Source organism: Lathamus discolor, chromosome 1 (genome assembly GCF_037157495.1).
Source record: "Lathamus discolor isolate bLatDis1 chromosome 1, bLatDis1.hap1, whole genome shotgun sequence".
Lineage (NCBI taxonomy): Eukaryota > Metazoa > Chordata > Aves > Psittaciformes > Psittacidae > Lathamus > Lathamus discolor.
The window spans coordinates 158,348,376-158,368,705 of NC_088884.1; the positions used below are offsets into that span (position 1 = coordinate 158,348,376).

General features: G+C 42.7%; 2 protein-coding genes across 4 annotated transcripts in view; one reads left to right on the forward strand and one right to left on the reverse strand.

The window, feature by feature from the left end:
- MAEA (macrophage erythroblast attacher, E3 ubiquitin ligase) overlaps window positions 1–3,528 on the reverse strand; it is a 51,128-nt gene extending 47,600 nt beyond the window's left edge. The window contains exon 1 of one of the 3 annotated variants that reach the window (XM_065661146.1): window positions 3,438–3,528. In XM_065661146.1, coding sequence (XP_065517218.1) covers window positions 3,438–3,482 — 45 coding nt within the window. In that variant the 5' untranslated portion in view covers window positions 3,483–3,528. Of the gene's footprint in view, window positions 1–3,286; window positions 3,385–3,437 lie in introns of those variants that run through there. The other 2 variants (XM_065661136.1, XM_065661153.1) reach the window with 2 other exon arrangements.
- Window positions 3,529–4,114: 586 nt separating this feature from the next.
- Window positions 4,115–20,330, forward strand: part of CTBP1 (C-terminal binding protein 1) — a 256,911-nt gene continuing 240,695 nt past the window's right edge. The window contains exon 1 of the mRNA XM_065661068.1: window positions 4,115–4,189. The gene's annotated coding sequence lies outside the window, so the exon portion shown is untranslated. The remainder of the gene's footprint in view (window positions 4,190–20,330) is intronic.

Below are 20,330 nucleotides of genomic sequence, written 5' to 3' on the forward strand. Positions count from 1 at the left end.
CAGAACATTCCATGTAAACAAAAGATTTGGTTTAAATACCATAGCACTTGAGAGGATGGAGTCTCCATCCTGGAGATAATCAAGAACAGCCTGGACATGGCCCTGAGCAAGCTGCTGTAGCTGACCCTGAGGGGAGGCTGTAAGACAAGGCTGTCTCCAGATATCCTTTCTAACCTCAGTTCCTCTGATTCCATGGACTCAGGATAGAAACGTGTCATATGATCCTATTTTCCTTTCAGTTTCCCTCTTTAACAACCAGGTAAACATGGCATTTACATGAGAAATCAGTATTTTATTAAATCTGCTGCCACCATTTCCCCTGCCACAGCTGCCAGCAAGAGAAGCCAAACAGCAGCTCTGAGAAGGTGCTCAGACATTCTGTGCTTCTACAGCTCTCCTTTTGATCGGCTGTTTTTGAAAGCAGTTGCGGTCCAGCTAACCCTGAACTGTTTGCCAGTGAAGAGCCCAGATAAGAATATTTTCACAAATGATCATCCCTGCTTTCAGGCCTTCCACTTTCAGGGTCTTACTCCATACAGTTTGCTAGCTCAGTTTAATGATTATTCATACTTCTAACAATACGAATGAATTATCTGGCTTCCTGTCATCACCTGTTTATTAGTGTTTCAGCAAAGAACTACGGTAACAATGTTCGCATTCAGTCTTTTTTAAGTTGTCAGCTTTCATGTTACATGTTCTCAGATGAGACCAGCACAGTTCTCTATTAGAAGGCTTTTTAATTAAAAAAAGGGAAAAGAGCACTTTAAAGGAAGAATAGCAGGCAACCACTTGTCCTTGAGAAGGGACTGGATTGAGGGAAATATTCAAGTACTACTTTGTACACTTAAATAGCTTCCCTAAATGCAGCTGAACAAGTCTATTTACTTCCCCTGAGCTGAACTGTTGAAGAATGGAAGAAGCATTTCCACTCCTGCAGCAACTACAGCTTAGCAAGGGAAAAGGGATTCCCCTTTGCAGTTTTAAGCAATGAAAGGCACTCTGTGGAACATACTGCAAATGTGTAACTATTGCACAACTATTATCTAGTGATGTTGGCATGAGGAAGCTTGAGGGAGGAAACAGGAAGGATATAAATACAAGTCTCCAATCTTTTACATTTTACTCACATCAGGAAAAATCACCAGCATCCATAGCGCCAAGAGAACTACCTGAGCTACTGTGTTGGCGGACAAAATGAAGAAAAAGTAGAAATTCTATAGATTCTTTTCTCACAGTGCTGGAATAAACTGGAAATGAAAACTCACAGAGGCTCAGTTCCATATAAACTTGTAGGCACCTGCCTCCTGATGAACAAAATGGGATTTGATCTCAACTTACTTTGGTAGAGTTTAGCCTTAGCATTCATTTCTCCCTGCTGCTTTTTCACCTCCACCACCAAAAATGTTTTGATATATGACTCACAGTTAAGAACATTCAAGAGGATACATTCAAAAGATTTGAGCAGACACTGTTCTGACAGGTTTTTTAAACAATGAAAAATGCTATAAAAGGTTAAAGGAACAACCCAGAAGTTGAATGGGTGCTGGGAAGAATCAATAAACATTACCTTTGCTAGGAAATTAAGAGTTTCAGTGCAAGGATGTCTCACCCTCTTACTATTTAGCTTCCCAACTTTACAAACAACATTCCATTCTCTCATGTATATTTTTGTTGAGATTTTTCAGGGAAAAAGAATGCTTGTGGAAATAAAAGAATTAGTCCAAAATACTCTCTACCTTTTAAATGGCTGGCACTTTGACAACTCATCTTAAGACATAAGCAGCAACACAAAACCTCACTGATCCTCACTGCCAGTAATTTTTCAGGAATGCAACAAGCAAAGCTGTGATAACAACTGGAACACATCTAAAACACAGTCTTAAAATGATCTTAACTTTAAATGCCTTCACAGTGTTCTGGCTGTGGAAAGTGCTAGAGTGCTCTTGACAGCTATTTTAAATTTTAAGCTTGATGCTGGTAGCTGTAAAGTACACCAAGAAGACAGAAAGAAGGCTTCATAAGTAAAATGGGGCACTTTGTCCTTCTGCTTCTTGGACCTTAGTAGAATGAAACTAGGAGAGTGGAGATGGAGGATGTGCAAAAGAACAACATGGCTAAAAAGCCTGCAAAACAAACACTGCAAAGAGCACACAATACTCAATGTGTGAAAGTACAGCACGATCTTGGCACAGAAAAGTTTACTTTGCATAAACATCTTCTATAGATAAATGTTGATACGCCAACATGAGAGACGTTTAAATAAGCATTTTGCAACAGAGATCCTTCTCCTAGCTGCTTTCCACAGTTATCGCTATTTATGTGGTAGACCTACTGCCTACACAAGACTTCAAACAAAGGTTTCCATTGATTCCTAGGAGCATCATCCTTCCAGTTGAACAGTTCTTAGAGGCGATGACCTTAATGCTCAGCATCGAGTCCTTCATTTGCTTTACAATACCTAGTTAAAGCCAAAGACCACCTATGCCGTCTTGGGAAACTACCATCCTCCAGTTAGACCCAGGACCTTAACGAACACCCATGCTTTTACCAAACTGTAAGTACTCCGCTTATTCGCCTCCACAGGCCTCCAGTCTTTCCCAATGCGTTTGTCCCTCTTTATGTTTTAAGCTCATCTCCATCTTCGGGGGGACTAAGAAGCCAGGGAACCATATTCCACTACCACCTCCACTCCCTCCCCTTTCACACGTCTCCTAACAACGCCACGTAGATTCAGCTGATCACCTGGGATGAGCATTTAAAGCAAACCTCGGTCTTCCCGAGCCATCATCATCACTCACACGCCCCTACAGCCTCTCTCCCCCAAGCCCGACTCCCCCCCTCACACCACCCCGGCCACAAGGACCTCACTTCTCCCCCGGCTTCGACCAGCTCCTACAAGCCCTCAACGACCCTTTTTGTGTCCCCAGCGAGGCCGGGGGCCTCCCCTTTCACCTCAGGGCACGGAGACACCCGTGGAGAGCGGCATATTCCAGGCACGTCCCTCTCCCTCCGCGGAGGGGGAGGGGACGGGAGCAACCGTAGCGACAGAAGCCGAGACACCAAGCGGAGGAAAACAGGGACGGGCGGGCAACTACGTGGTGGGAATCCCTCCCCACCCCAACCCCGGAGGCTCCTGAGGTGGGGAGCGGGACGGAAGGCGGGGAGGCTAAGGAAGACCGGCTCGCCAAACCCTCATCTCCGCCTTCAGCGCTGCTCCGACGGGACACTAACGGCTTTACCCTCCCTTCCTCCGTGCCAGGGGAGGAGAAGGAGGCTCGGCACCCACCTTGAGAGTGGGATACTCCTGCACCTTCAAAGTCATTGAGAGCTGAGCAGCTGATTCCTGCACCGCCATCTTGGATTGGGCACCGACCTCCTCCCTCCTCCTCCTCCTCCTCCCCCGCCCTCCCCCAGCCCGGACCCAGGGAGCTACCTACAGCGCGCGCGGCATGACGGGCAATACACGGCTTCCTCCGCCCCATCCCTAATAGGGACGGGACGAACCAACGGCCGCGCCACGCCCCCTTTCCCCCCTCCCCGCCGGCATTGTGGTACGCTCCACGGGACAGTGGTGGCGGAAGAGCAACAGCGGGGCGAGAGGCGTCAACCAATGAGAGCCGTCTTTTCGCACGGACCATTCGTGCGGGTTGAGTTTGAGAAGCCGCGCCTGATTGGGTAGTGCTGTGCGAATGGGCGGGGCCTCCTGAACACGCGGACAAATCAAGTGGCGGGACGGCGTTAAGATAGGCGGGATTTTCGGGGCTTATGGACATCCGGCCAACCAATCGCGATAGCGAGAGCTTTCCCATCACCCAATCAGAATCTCTCTCGCTCAGTAGGTGGGACCTAAAAGTAAATTTTGACGGTGACGGCCGTTTTAACACCCCCCGAGGTGTCCGGAAAGGGGAGGGGCGGGGTGAGGGGCGGAGCCTGGTGGGAGCACTTTGATGGGCACTACCTCCAGCCAATCAGGCTGCGGTACCGTGTTGACGGGCATAGAGCTGAGCGAATGGGTAGCAAGCCTGTGGAGGGTGGGCGGGGCAGCGGCAGCCCGGCGTGTGGCTGTGTGTATATTGGCCGGGGAGGGGAAGGGAGGGGGCTGCCCCTAGTGAGTTCCGTGGGGAGGAGAGAGTGAGTGAGAGTCAGTGAGGCGCAGGCGGCGGGAAGAGGTTTAAATAGCGGACACAGCGTGAGTCCCCTTTCCCTCAGTTCCCTCTCTCCGGTGCCGGGCTGCCCGCCCGCCCGCGCTCGCCGCCGCTCTCCCTCAGCCGGGGCAGGCGGAGGCGCCCGGTGCCGCTTCCTTCCCCAGCCCACCGCGGAGCCGTCTGCCCTCGCTGCTGAGGGGGGGCGGCCCTCAGTTGCCTCACGCCGAGGGGAGGGAGGCCGCGGCGGGTCCCGCTCCCGGGCGGACCCGCACTAAGTTTCCCCCGGTGAGGCGAGGCGCGGCGCGGGGCGGGAGACGCTCTCTCCCTCCTTCTCTCGTTCAGCAGCCGGGCCGGTCTCGCCTTCCCCGCGGGGCACGGGGGTGGGGAGAGGAGGGGGGTTGGCTCCCGGCCGGCCGTTGAGGAGCGTGCCCGGCAGCCGGGCAGCTTGTCCCGCCGGCCCAGCGCCCGCCTCCCGTTCCCTGGCCGGGCGGGCGCGGCAGCCTGCGGCTCCTTCGGGGAGTAGGGGGAAGACGTGAACTCCCACCCGCTGCTCTCCGTGCTGGGCAGGGAGCTGCCGCCGCCGCCCCCCGCGCTGATCACCGCCCGGTGCCGGCGAGCACCACGCTTTCAGAGCGGCGGGTCGCAGTTGTGGGGGTTTCCTCTCGTTATTTCTTGTGTTGGTCGGGTTTGCGGGTGCCCAGCTGTATCTGGAAGGAGTTGTGGATCTTTGCAGCCGCAAAGGCTTGCTTGTCTTGCTGACCTCTGTTCAGCCCCTGCGAGGGGTCCGCTGGAGTTGGTGGGCCCTAAGGTGAAAAGCACTGGTTGAAACGAGCGGTGATTCCTTTGCTGAACATACGTGAATGTTTCGGTACTAAAACCAAGAGGGCTGATCCTGCAGACTGTCTCTACTTGCGTGTCTGAGGGAATAAAATCACTTTTTGCAGTGTTAATCCCCGGGCTGTTGGCATAAAACCTGCTTTCTTGGGAATGTGTAGAGGGCAGTGTCAACCGTAACGCCCTCTGAGGGAAGCCCTGTGTGAAGCTTCTTACTGTGATTTGGGTACCTCGGTGAAACGGGAGGCACTTTGTCAGATCTTTAAGCTCCGAGTTCTCAAGCATAAGAAAGAAAGTGAAAACGTACTGATCAGAAGCTGTGCATGCAGCAGTACGAACTTGCCTCTGTTGTTGAATTCAGTGGCAAAAGTTGTTTCTCAATGCAGGTGCTTGCTATTGTCAGCAGGTATGTTTCAGGTAGTGTGCTGTTGTGGTTTCAGGCCTTAAAGAGACCCCCAAACCTGTTATCCATTGATGTGGCTTGTTTTCTGTCTTTCCTAAACATTGTGGTTATGTTATTTCTGGTCTGCAGAAGACTGTAGAAAAAAATAGACGCAACTATTTGCAGGAAGATAAAACACATGTAACACATGCAATGGTTTGAAAGAGCAAGTCCTATTTAACAAATGTGTTTCTTAGAATATTCAGTAACATTATTCATTGCCAATGTGCATGGGCCCTGTTGCAGGGGGAGTGTCTATCCACCACAAAGAGCTGGTGATAAATAAAAGTGTCATGTACTTGAGGGTTAGATTCTCTTCAGTCTTTGACTGCAAACTCTTTACTTGTGTTTACTCTGAGCATTCAGTCGGGTACTGACCATCATCAGCAAATGTATGTCTAAACATAATTTGCCAAGCCCAAACCAGGTGCAAAGCCTTTGTTTAAAAAGCATATTAGTAAAACATTTGTGTTAGTTACACCTGGGATTAACATTCATGTCTAGACTTGATCTTGGGGCCGGATTCTGCAAGAGGATTTGTGTAAGGAGGATTTTGACTCCATTAAGGCTCTGTGCAGGGAACGGTTCACCTGAGCTTGTGAAGTAGGGGACTGAAAACTTAGTTGTTGCTGTATTTACAAGCATCATTATGTGTCATTGTAAATCCTTCCAGTTTCCTCTGTCTGTCTTAAATATTTTGTAAGCTAGTATTTAGAAGGAAATATGCTGTTCAGAGTTCCATATCATCGATGTTGCAGAACAGCTTGAACATGGCAAACTTCAGGCCTGTGATGCTTATAGGGACTGAAGAAGTGTGATTTCCCATGTAATTTACTAAGTCATGTATGTATTTGTCCACTTATGTCTTGTGTAATCTCTTAATGGTCCTTTGTGACAAAACAGTAGCTAATTTAATGTGAAACAATTTTGGATACAGGTTATGTGCTCAGACTGTATCTGCCTGTAAACTGCAGAATTATTGGTGAAGGATTGTCAGACATTGGTAGCCGAAGTTAAAGGCTTTGCTTAATGGAACAGATGGCCAAGCAACTATCATGTCAGAGAAAACAGCATGTATTCCGTGTATTCTTAGTTTAACACAAGAGGGAGCATGTCTAATCTTTAACCTTTAAATATTGCAACTTCAGAGAGGAAGCTTTACGTGCGGAGTGTCGGCTAATTTATGTCTGGGCTCCATGTGCAAATATTGATACAACCTATACATATTTCTGGCATGTTTTCAGCATTAGGTTGCAGCTGTTAATTTATAATACAAATGTTGGTGTGATAAATGTGGAGATAATAACTAAACTAATGATATTTTGAGCTTGTTAAATCTCTGGTTTCCTGCTGAATTTAACAAAGTATTTATGGTTATTTTGTTGTTTTGTTTGTTTTGGTTTTTTTTTTCAGCTATGGTTATTCATATACTGGGGTTGTACTTTGTTCTTTAATATTAGGTTAATAAATGTCTTCTGCTTAACCTACCATATGAAGTTCTAAAGCTGAGACTTCATTTAATTAAATTTAGTTTAATTACCAAGTCAACTTTGCTTTTACAGTCTTAAAAATTCTCCTGCGTTATTCTTAAATAGGAACTACATATTTGGGTCTACTAAGGGGGTTTGGGTACAGCATCTTGTTTATTTCAACTTGTCCCCTACTTGTGTAAAAGGAAGAATAAAAATGAGCTTCCGTTTTGTATTTCTCAGCATTGTCCAGTTGAATCAGAATCTAGTAATGCTTGTCCTCATGTAGTGTCTTATTAATGGGAAACAGCAATTAGTTAAAATTAAGCAGTGTGTACAGAATACTACAAACCTCTAGGAGAACATTGCTTATCTGATGATATCTTAAAAATGTTTCCAATAGTCTTCTACTTTGCTCCGGGTGAATGATTAGAGAAGAACATTTGTCTGCCATTAAGCACTGCATGTAGATTATATGTCTTTCAGAAACATAACTATATGCTGTTTGATGGAGCAAAGCAGAAACCTTAGGGCTCTGCTTCCATGTACCAAAGAAAATTGCTGTGGATGGAGATTTTTCTACACTTGCTTCTCTTCCCTCTTTGTGGACGTTCTAACGTTTTTGCTGGGGTGGCAGAAGTGACTAAGAGTCACCATCATTTCTTGGTTTAGTAGCTGAGGCTGGCATAAGGCAGTGATACAAAGTCCTGTGTTGGATCAGGTAGGAGAACAGGTTGTGCCACTGGCCAGAAGATCAATCTTCCTCTGAGCAGGTGGATGGCGATTGTGCTGTCCATCTTAAAATGGAGAAGTAGAAGCCTCCACTATATTCTTCTGGTGACTTAGGATGGTTGTGAAATATTTAGGACCTTACCTTTAATCTATGGTATTTTTTTTTTCTGGATAATAGAAGAATTTTTGTTAATTTTTAACTACTACTGTACACAGTGTTGACAGATTAAGGTGTTCCTATGAAAGCAGCTTGCCTTCAGCATCTGCCAGACAGCTGCCTTTGTATGACAGAAATGCACAATGACCTGTACTAATATTAGATACCTTGAAAGAGATACTCAGTAACTGTTCTGACTTTTAGAAGATAATGAGGATGAGACAATTCCTACTGGGGAAATTGTTGCTTTACTGAGTTTCATTAGATCTACTAGTTTACTCTCCAGGGAGTCATAAACTGCGAATTCCTGTTGAAAGGAGTGCTGTGTGGCCAAGACTAGTGACTGGTGCAGCAGGAGCATCTACAACCAGAGAGTTTATTTAACTTGTGAATGTAAAGGTACTCAAACCTCCAGGTCTCCTGTATAAAGCCTATAGTTAACTTACCCTGTTGCTATAAGGGTGACCAGCAAACACTGAGTGATCTAGAGATGTAAGGACTATGTTGACAGAAAAGTGTTGCTGGAACACTGGCCGGTATTCTGGCCTCAAATACTAGCCCCAAGACACCTGCAGTCCCATACAGTCCAAGCAAACAGATCAGCCCAAGCAGTGAAACAGGGAGCCCAGGAAGCAGTGGAGTCCGCATCCCTGGGGGTATTTAAAAGGCATGTAGATGTGGTGCTTAGTGTCAGGGTTTAGTGGTGGCCTTGGCAGTGCTGGGTCAACTGTTGGACTTAATGATCTAAAAGATCTTTTCCAGCCTAAATGATTCCATGAGTCATATGCACAGCAACCAAATGTTTGTAATGGATTGCTCTGTTTTAATAGATGCTACTTGATTTTCTGTACTATGTATGCAACAGTACTGTGGAGTCAGAAATTCAGAGCAGAGGGGTGCCTAATTTGATGAATTGATACATTGAGTTGTAAGTATGGAATGAACTGCCTGTTGTCTTGACTATTCCCTTTCAGTCAAAAAGGGGCAAAATTTAGGCTTTGATTTTCTTGCCCAGCCGACTTCAGGCGATTGCGCATTTTTGACATTAAGTGCCTATTTTTTTACCTTAGAAGAAAGTAATATTATGACTAGAGTTTTTCTGGTTTTGGTATTGTAACTTTAAGCTTATAATTGAAAAGTGTATTAGTGCGTCTGGCTTATGTAAATAGCCTGGAGAAACTGGTGGTTTTGTTTCTGTATCTGAAAAGAAATTACCAAGAATGTAAAAACCCAACACGCAAACAAAAAAGCCTCTCCCCCCAACCAAACCCCAGCGATTAACAACAGCAGGAGGGAGTGTCCTGATGTGCCACAGTTTAGAGCATCCTTGTAAAGCCCAAATTGCAGATCAAATGCTTTGTTTCCTTATTTTAGCATGATTATAAGGACACTTTCCTTATCAGGGGGAAATGTAGATGCGCTCAGCAATTGAGGTTACAAAGTTACCGTAATGGACTGGAGTTGAGACCTCGGTGGAGGCCATTGTCTGTGCTGAATCAGCTGCGTGAGTGCACAATTTAACATCTCTGTTACTCGTCTAGTACCTTTCAGGCAAGAAGTTATTTAGAAATTACTCCATTTTTACACAAAACGGTTTTTAGGTGTCAAAGTATTTATTAATTTGCTTTTCTATTAAAAGGGGGGGGCAAAATTCACAAAAGAGATCAAATTCTTGTGAAATCTCATTTAAAAAGAGTATTTGCATAAAAAAAATGGCATATGGGACTGAGTGCTAAAGTGCACAGACTCCTGCAACTTTATGAATGGATGTTTTAAAATGCAAAGGGGGGTGGGGGTTACCTGTGAGCTAATTTTTAGCCATGACCGTTTTTGGGAGGGAGGTTATTTTTCTTTCGGAATAACAGCCCCCTGAAAACTGGGGGGGTTTAGAAAGAAAGTGCTGACACAGCCTTAACTCCCGAGCAGTGCCCTGCGTGCTGCTGCAGTAATTGCCCAGGCAGTGCTTGCTGCTTTCCTGCCATTGTGCTTTACATTCCTTTAATTCATTCCGTTTTTAACTTTGGGAAAGTTTGCTATTATTGAAAGCCCCCGGCGTGTGTGCAAAGCTGGAGGAGTGAGGCTGTCTGAGTAGCATGGACTTGTTCATCTCAGCCTGATCTTGTCAGCAACAGCAAAGCAGAGGGAGAGGAACTCCGGCTGGGGCAGCGCTCCAAAGGTTCGTCTGTTATTTTTATACCTAAATTACGTCTTAGTAGCAAACTGCTCGGTTCGCGGAGCGTTGCCGGCGGTGTGGAGGTGCCGGGGTTGGGGATAGGTGTGCGTTTAGCCTTGGGGTGTGTGTGCGGGAGGGGAGGTTTTGCCTCGGTGTGTGTCGGGGAGAAGGGAGTGTGTGTGTGTGTGTGCTGCGAGCGGGGAAACGCTGAAGAAGAAGAAACCCTGTTGGTTCTCCATGCAAATGACCGCTTTGGTTGTAACAAAAGCCTTGATGTTAGGCTTGGAAAAATGATCTGACAGTGTAACAACCCCAGGCCACTTTCGCCATGTTTTTGTTTATTCATGTTTCATTCCCTTTTCCGTTGCTATCGCGCAGATGTTTCGAATTTCACTGCTTTTATTTTGTTGGTTCTTTTAACACCGCTGAGCCTTTTTGGAGTTAGCAAGAAAATGTGTGAAAGAATGTTAACAAAACAGAGAGGTGTTGCAGATGTTTATACTTTAGTTCTCGCCTTGCGCCTGACGATACTGGCAGAGGGATACAGTGCATATGAAGGAACGTAAGAAGCATCTGTTTTAACTACCAAGCTTGTAATTTCGAAATGTGCCCATTGTAACTTGAATATTAATATAAACAGATGAAGTGAGCACGTTCGCGGTACAGTGGGGCCAGTCGAGATCTCATTTGTTTGCTGCTGTTTTGGGAAAAAGAAAAGGGGGATAAAAAAGAAGGCGAGTGAGAGCAAGGAGAGGAATATCTGTGACACAACATGTATGCTCCTAGATAAACTCCTGCCATCTCGGAGTGCCTTTAAATATTTGAACAGCTTCTGCTAAGTCAAATAATAATTGGTTACCATGAGAAACAAACAAAAAAAAAAGTCTAATAGAATAGTTGAGCACACTAATGACATTCTGAATGTAAAATTGCCTTGGATCATTCAAAGAATTGAATTAGACAGAAAATCTTTTCAATGACAGACATAGTATCACATTTAAACATTTCAGCTTCTGAGATCCTGGGAAACAACACACACAGTACAGAAATAGCAGAGGTGGATGGTACGTTATCTTACAGTTGCATACATTGAAATGTAATCGTATACTAAGGATATTAAAATCAGTCTGGTTTTAGGATTTTATGCTTGTTGAATGCATCGAGGCATACACAAATAAAATCTGGAATCTTAAAGGACAATGATTCAATGTCCGGAGCCGTGGTTAAATCAGATGTGGTAACTATGGTGAGAGGTAAAGTTACTTAGCTTCTCACAGACCATGCATATATGGATTTCTTTTCATATAATGGAGATTAAGGAGAAAAGGATTAGAAAATCTGAAGAGAAATTTTGAGCAGGAGACCTGTAGCCTTGCTCTGGGAATTAACACTGAGGAGGCATTTAGAACAGGGCAGGGTGGAAGTAAACACTCGCTTGTAATATATATTGATGATAATTCTAGAAAGGAATCTTTCTGGTTGGGAATATCAACAGCAGCTCATGCATACAGGAATGAAATCAATCCTCTCCATATTAAAATAATCCTCCTACTCCAACACAACAAAACCAGAACCCAGCATAGATTTTTACATTACCGAGTGACGATGTAAAATCAGGTAAAGTCTGATATTCTGAATTCACTCATTTTAGGTTCTTGCAGGATTAAGCAATATTGATTTATTTGGATTGCATAGCATTCCTATTTTTAAGCATGCATATGATATGTAGTTAGGGTTTTTTTTTTTTTATTAACTTCAAAAATGGTGGTCATGTGAAGTGCAAAAGAAAATCAGAGCTTGGTGCTCTGGCTGGTGAATACTGGGGGAGTTTGAAATACAGCCAGAGAGACTTTGACCATGTTTCTGATTTTCCTTGAGTTGACAGGGTTCAGTGTTAACCTGGGCTTTTAATGGAAGAGCCTCACATTGTGCTGATCACCTCAGAGGGGTATGGGAAGGATTGTCATGCTTGCATGTGTCATGTGTTCTGAGAGAACCACCAGAGATACTAATTAGTGATCAGTTATTTGGAATACTTAATACTTAAGAAACAGGAAGGGGAGAGTTGAGGTTTAATTTCCATTATAGAGGGACCATTTCCCTATAAAAGTGAACAGTACATTCAGTATGACAGAGCAGAGACATCCTAAGGGTCTGAGGCATGTTCAGGTTGTTAGTAATATAGGTTAAAAAGTACTGGGGTTTTGGCAATGTATTAGAAATATGTTTAATAAAATATTTAAAAGTTGAATTTCCTCCCTGCTCCCCACCCAACATAGTGGTTGAAAACTATTTGTGGGAAGTGTGCAGAGGAACTGGTAGTTAAGCATAGTCTAGACACTTGGTGTTACAAGTTTTAAGGTGTTTATGGGTTTGCTAGGAAATGCTCTTAGCTTGTTTTGTGTCATAAGCCCACACTTCCCTTTTTCAAGTGTTCCAAGAGTGTGTTATCAGATCTGTGTTCAGGAGACTGCATTTGCTGCAATGGTGCCACAGTGTGGGCTAAGCCTGTGAGTGGAATGTATGGTTTTGGACTTCAGGCAAAATGTCAAATGGTAAACCCAACAGCAGCATCATTCGTATTTGTTACAAATTGCTTTCATGATAGAAATGGTCAACTCAACATTCACTGATTTTTTTTTTTTTCGATTCTTGAGAAGTATTAAAAGCTCACTAATTCTATTCTGTCCTCATAGGAAGAAGAGGAAAAGGAATTCCATTGCTGCTGTTAGTGGACAATGTTTTGCTTTTATTCCTATTGTTGCAGTTGACATTTGTGTGGAATTGTACATTCTTATTGCATTGATAATGGCTTATTATTTCAGATGGAAATTTTTATTCTTATAAAGACTGCCATTTTAGTTTGAAGGAGAAAGCTTCCATAAAATAGAGCGAATTTCAGATCTATCTATTGATGTGTGAAAATTTATTTCATTGTTCAATGGATTTCAGAATTGTTTGATCATCCCCCGTTATTAGGATGTACTATATTTAAGAGCGATATAACTGATATTTCAGACACAGGACACTGTACAACGTAATGGACAGGAATAGTGGCATCAGAGCAAATAGTGTTTTCCTTGCTTTGCTATTGGATTAGGGCAAGTCAATTCACCTTTCTGTTTTCCACGTATGGAAGGGGTATAATGGTAATTCCTTTTTAAAGTGCTTCAATATCTACTGTTGAAATTTTGAGACAAGCAGTATTTTGGCTTACAGCAGCACACATTACCAATGAATGGTGAAATCTCACATAATATTTGCATCAAAAAGCATTAAAAAAAATGAAATCACAACTGATTTGATAATAAAATGTTTCCAGACAAAAGCTCTGGCGTATCACTATTGTGGTATTTCCAGACTGTTGCTGCTAATGTAGAAGTCTTTTGGGTAGCTGAGTGTCAGGTGGCTGGTTAGTACCTTGGTATGGAGTATTGATGGATTATCAATCTCTTAAAATTTATAACAGAAGATGGGCCTTCATTGACTTGTTCAGCTGTTATGTTGGGATTCAGCCAGGAGTGTCGTGTTAGCAGCATCTTAGGATGTTGAAAAAGAAAAGAACCCTTCATTTCCCTGGTGAGACTATTTACATTGGTATCAAAGAACCTCTGACCTTCTCGATTAAATTTGTAGATTATAAACCCAAGAAATCTCAAACAGCTGAAGAGTTTCACTTACTCACCTCAGGAGACCCGGTGACACTTAAGGGCTTTCAGGATTAAAATTTCCTGTATTTATCTTGTTCTTTTTGTTCTTGGTTGTGTAAATTCTCCAGTGCAATGCAAAGTTGGAATGCACTGAACCAGGTTGCCCAAAGAAGTGGTGAATGCTCCATCTCTGGCAGTGTTAAAGCCAGGTTCGACAGAGCCTTGGGTGACACGGTTTAGTGTGAAGAGTCCCTGCCTACAACAGGGGGCTTGGAACCGGATGATCTAAAGATCCTTTCCAACTCAAACCATTCTGTGATTCTACGAAAGTCTGAAGTGTTCTAAGATTTGAGAGATGATCTGTTCACATATTGTATGAAGCTGTGTGAGTTAGTTTTGAGCGCAGTGTTGGGTATATGGAGAGTTTCATGCTGGGCAAGTATGAAACAAAGTTGAGAAGGAATTAGAGTGGATTGTCAGCCCGTACAGGTTATTATTCATCATGGTTCACAATAAAACTTATGATTTGTGACTTGACAAGGACTGATCAGTTTAATCAGTTGCCAGAAAGCAGCAGTTACATATTAATTTTGACAGTAAAATTTAAGAAGTCATAGCTTGAAGTACAAATTGTTTCTTACATTTCTACGATTTCACTTGTATAAGACCCTGCTTCAATTATCTTTGTCTTGGGAGATGGCAGAATCAGTATTTTATTACTGAAAATGGCTATTTGCTAGTTTCTGGTTCTGGGTATAGTTGAAACAGCCCCAAATGCTTTTAAAAACACACTTTTATTTTGTTGTTCAATGAATAAGATTTTATTCTATAACAAATTTTACAATCTGAAAAACAAATTTCTCCCAGCAGTTTTCCATTTGACAGGAATATTTTTCTTCATCTGGAGAAGAAGCCAATATGGCTTAGTTTGTAAAATTTGTTTATGCAATAGTATTTTCTGTCTACACAGTGCCTGGAATATGTCTTAGCACATAAATAATAGGATAAATAAGTGTTTCTTTTATCAAAACAGCATTTGTGTTTCTCAGTAAGAAATGTGTGTGTGGGGAAGGATTCTTTTAGCTTTGAGAAGCTGAGTGCATGCTCTGTCTAGTAAATTATGTCATTTGTTAGCTTAGTAAATCTCAGACTATCAGCTACATGACAGTTTCCCTTTAGAGCAGTAAAGATTAGGTGGGGGTTCTGTGGAAATCATTACAACTTACACTATGTTGTTATTGTGTTTCTCTACCTTAGATAACTGTGCTTGGGTTTCCTAGAGGAACATTAACCACTAAGAATGGTGTAAACTGCTAATACCTGTGCAAATCTAATCTCTATGTTTTGCACAGAAATAATGATTGTTTTAAAGCTTTTGAATACCATTTTTTGTAGATCTTTCATTATTTCCCTGCTTTGCTTTCTGATATGCCTCCAAATGGCATGGCATTTTCTTGTATATTCTCTTACACCATAAAATGAGTATGCCGTCTTCTTTTTTTGTACTTTGTTTATGCTGCACTGTGGCAGGCAAGTAGCGATACAAGTTGGTATTTAAACAATACATTATTCTAAGTACTCTTAAGCATACTGTCTTTTTGAACATGCACTCTTCTTTCACCCTCCATTTCTGCAGTGAGAGAGTGATATCACTGTCACAGTCATTCTGACTTTTCCATGTCAGTGATGTGAATTTGATCTAATGCAGTTGTTATATCGTCCCTCAGGCACAAACAGATCCAAGAAACAAAGTCCAATATATCCTTCAATGTGAGTTGAGAGAGAGGGTAACCAGTGGAGTTCAGAACGTGAGACAGAGTCGAAGAGATCTGTTACACTTATGTTGTTGTGCATGGGCTGATGTGTTTCCCCAAATGCTGGCACAGAAATTAAAGATCCTGTTTACTTTTAGGGTCAAAGTATCTGGGAAAGATTCTCTGGAGAAACAATTGCTGTTTCCCATTCTACTCAATAACTGTGGGATAGGAAATTGATTTAGCAGATTTTTACCTCCTGGGAAAATCAGCTTGAAGAAAGTAAAGGTTGTGGCACCATAAAAGTTAAGCAGATGAAACCCTTTAATCTATATAAGATATACTGTATTACTTCCAGCCCTACATTTTTATGCTGCTGAAGCTGTCAAAACCAAGGTGGTGCGTTCACCCCTGTAGATGCAGTTTACCTTTTCTGATCCTGATGTGACTGTATCAAAATAAACACCCATTATGACTGCATATCAGGGTTTCTGAACCTTGCTGATACTTACTGTGAGTAAAACTTAATGAAGTCTAGGTCACATTGCTTTTAACTTGAGCATCTTGCCTGCCAAGTTCAGGGAGGACTTATCCTGTGGAAGGGCTTTAAAACCAGGATGTATGTGTATGGTAAAGATTGCCTGCTTCTGCTGTGACTGGGGGAAGTGATCTAAACCTGGAGAAGACAAGAAGTTAGCAGTAGAGTGCACAAGTTGCAAGAACACAAATTTTCAAGTTTCTAATAAGTGTTGTCCAGCAAAATTAGTAGATGCATAAATATGGCAGATATTTTAAGCACTCTTTAGTGTCATTCTGACTTTTGGATGCTTGAATTTGATACGAAGTTTTGGTTGTGCTTGATTACATCTTTACCTCTGTTCCTCCTTATTTTCAGTCTTTATGGTTGGTTGATAGTGTTTTGCCTTGCAGTACTGTGTTCTAAATGTATATGCATAACTTTATTTTTTGGGTTTTGAGCCCATTGGTGATAGCTTTGCCTGCAAGTCTGAAGTTTCCCAGAAATGCCAGTAAGATTCTGTGTTCTTTTAAATGTGTTTCTAGATGGAGCAATAAAGGCACAGCAGTGTGGTCTTGAGGTACTTTATAGATTGTGATTATTCTGATCTGTCTTCAGAAAAAGTCTGTTAGCAAGCCTAAAGATGTAAGCAGGTGTTTTCTAAGTGTATAAACTGACCTCCTAGCATATGAGACCTCACTTGGAGTTGAGACCTCACTTGGAATATTATGTACAGTTCTGGTGTCCTCAACATAAAAAGGACATGGAACTGTTGGAACAAGTCCAGAGGAGGCCACGAGGATGATCAGGGACTGGAGCACCTCCTGTATGAAGACAGGCTGAGAAAGTTGGGGCTGTTCAGCCTCGAGAAGAGAAGGCTGCGTGGAGACCTCAGTATCTGAAGGGGGGACTGTAGGTATGCTGGGGATGGACTGTTCATTAGGGACTGTAGTGACAGGACAAGGGGTAATGGATTAAAACTTAAATGGGGAAGTTTAGGTTGGGTATAAAGAGGAAGTTCTTTACTGTGAGGGTGGTGAGGCACTGGAATGGGTTGCCCAGGGAGGTTGTGAATGCTCCATCCCTGGCAGTGTTCAAGGCCAGGTTGAACGAAGGCTTGGGTGACATGGTTTAGTGTGAGGTGTTGCTGCCCATGGCATGGGAGTTGGAACTAGATGATAGAATCATAGAATCATAGAATAGTTAGGGTTGGAAAGGACCTCAAGATCATCTAGTTCCAAACCCCCTGCCATGGGCAGGGACACCTCACACTAAACCATCCCACACAAGGCTTCATCCAACCTGGCCTTGAACACCGCCAGGGATGGAGCACTCACAACCTCCCTGGGCAACCCATTCCAGTGTCTCACCACCCTAACAGGAAAGAATTTCCTCCTTATATCCAATCTAAACTTCCCCTGTTTAAGTTTGAACCCGTTACCCCTTGTCCTGTCACTACAGTCCCTGACGAAGAGTCCCTCCCCAGCATCCCTATAGGCCCCCTTCAGATACTGGAAGGCTGCTCTGAGGTCCCCACGCAGCCTTCTCTTCTCCAGGCTGAACAGCCCCAACTTCCTCAGCCTGTCTTCATACAGGAGGTGCTCCAGTCCCTGAGCATCCTCGTGGTCCTCCTGTGAACTTGTTCCAGCAGTTCCATGTCCTTTTTATGTTGAGGACACCAGAACTGCACACAATGCTCCAGGTAAGGTCTCACAAGAGCAGAGTAGAGGGGCAGGATCACCTCCTTCGCCCTGCTGGTCACGCTCCTTTTGATGCAGCCCAGGATACGGTTGGCTTTCTGGGCTGCGAGCGCACACTGAAGCCGGCTCATGTTCATTTTCTCATCGACCAGCACCCCCAAGTCCTTCTCTGCAGGGCCGCTCTGAATCTCTTCTCTGCCCAGTCTGTAGCTGTGCCTGGGATTGCTCCGACCCAGGTGTAGGACCTTGCACTTGTCCTTTCCAACCCTAACTATTCTATGATTCTATGATTCAGGCAGCATATTCTAGTGAAAGTTGAGTACAGCCTTGAAAGTTCCTTAGTGAGTTTGTTTGCTTATGTCTCAAGAAAACAGCTTTCTGCCAGGTGTTTCCTATCCAGTGCTTTGGTTTTGTTGGCAGTTTCCCATCTTCATAATATTGATGAATCAGAATATTGTCAGCTGGAGATCCTCAAATTATATTGATAAGGGTAGAGTCCAAAAGCTTTTCTGGTGCTTTGAGAAGAGGCAGTGACATTCTGACACTTGACAGGGTCATAATTGGAGATGAATCATAGAATCATAAATAGCTGGGGTCTTAATGTTTGAGAAGAAATGATTTGGATGTGGAACAGTAACTTGTTTAATATCCAGTGGCAATTTCTTAACTCTTCCTTGGAGTATTGCTCCTTCATGATATATTTAATAGCTTTGTGTTCTAGAAAGTGAGTGGTTTTGCATAGTCTTAACTGTAATGTTCAAGCTGGGATAACTCTTGTATCCTGAAAGGTGTTGTCTTAATTTCATCATTTGGCTTTAAACTTTAATTACTAAAATATGTTACCGTTTGCCATCTTTGTGAATGGATTCACAAGGGGCTTTTTTAGAGGTACAGACATTAATTTTAAGAGTATTCCTGCTATAATTTCATCATTCTTTCCTAAATTCATAATTGGTATCAAATTGGTCTTGGTTGGCAGTAATCAAGTTTGTGTAGTTCTGGAAGAAGTTCCTGTGTGTATGTGTTGAAGTCTACAAAGCTGGTGTGTACCCAGAGCTGCTAGGAAGGTGATTTTTGAGCCAACAGTTATTTATTCTAAGTATAGGAAGTATTTTATGCTAGTAGGCTGTTACACAGTGCTAATTAAAACCGACAGTCACTATCATTGCAAACGGTAACCATTGAATATGCAATAAAAACATCCAAGGCAGCATATTAACTGCAAAGTGGCTAAAAATATGCAGTGCAGATATTAATTTGTCCTATCATCTTGAGAAGTTCGCCTACAGTAAGGAACTATCTGGTGAGGTGGTTTTTCTCTTCAATTAGTTTTTTTGCTATTAGAGATCTGTGCATGTGCTTTAGAGTCTTGAAATGAAAGGCATGATGTAAACAGGAGGTATTATAAAGATCAGATAATTTTAATATGATTTTTAAAACAGGTATTTGTGAAGTTCTGTCTTAGACTTGGTGCACTTTGATAGTAAAAATATTTCATCAGCTTGGCATTGCAGTAGAATTTTAATTTAAAAAGAGTGGCATGCCCAGCTACTTGTCAAAAGAATCCATTTCTCTTTCTAGTAATGGCTGCATTATTTAGTTTCACTGCTGTGAAAGTTTGACACAGTTTGCAGCCTCATTCTGTGTTGTTTCAAATTGGTGCTCACATTGATGTCAAGACTGAGAATAAAAATAGGTCTTATAAAAAGAGTAGGTTAAGGCATTAGGTTATAATTCAACGTTCCTTTTTTGTTACTTGTTCAACATCTGGGTACATACCTCTGTATAGGATAGTTAACTCAAGATTAAATTAAAACTAAATTTAGTTTAAATTTTAAATGAAATGAAATATTGGCACATTAAGTATCACGGTACAGTACCAAAGAAATAGTCTATTATGTGTGTGCTCATTCTGTAAGGAAGAATATAGTTCATAAAAGCACTATGAGTAATGAAACTGGTATGTGTATATATATATGTACACACAAAATGAGTAAATATGGAGTTTTAACAGATAAGTGATATATCAAAGAGAAGGTAGTTTCCAGCAATATTTTCTTGTCAGATGTGGTGTACCCCTTAAGATTTATGGGTGCAGCTTGTCAGCAGAATAAACAAACATCCTGTCCCTCTTTAGTCTTGCTATCAAAGTAAGTAACATCATATTCAACCAAAAATCTTTTACTTTGTCAAAGACAAACATGCTGTGGCAGTTTTCTGTCACACATCCTAGAGCAGACCTTGTGCTGAAGGTTTCCCCTCTTCAGCGTTGACTCTTGAGTAATTAGGAAGGTTATGCTAAGTAAGCATCAGGGGGAATTTCTGCTACAGTTCTTGTGTGGGAAAAGAATTTGTCATATTGCCAATTGCAAAACCCAGATCCAACAAGAATCTGCAGTTTGAATTGTCAGGCCAAAAGCTTCCATTGTTTGAGTTTTCACAGATCCTGAGACAGTCCAGAAAAGGTCTTGAGAGCTTTCTGTTTTCAGAAGTGTGTGCTAAATGCTGTGTGAGGTTAATCTATGCAGAATATACATTTAACCTGATTATAGTGCCTTATTAAACACAGGTATAGACCAGTTTTCTGTTCTTTGGACACTAACACAATCTGAACAAAAAAGTGTAACCCTGAAGAGTCTGCCAGTGTGAAACAGGAAACAGAAGATGGATTCCCACCAGCAGGATTTAACTTCTTGTGACCATGAATAGAAAGCTGTGCAAGCCTGATGTGTGCTGCAGGACTCTAGTGACGCTTGC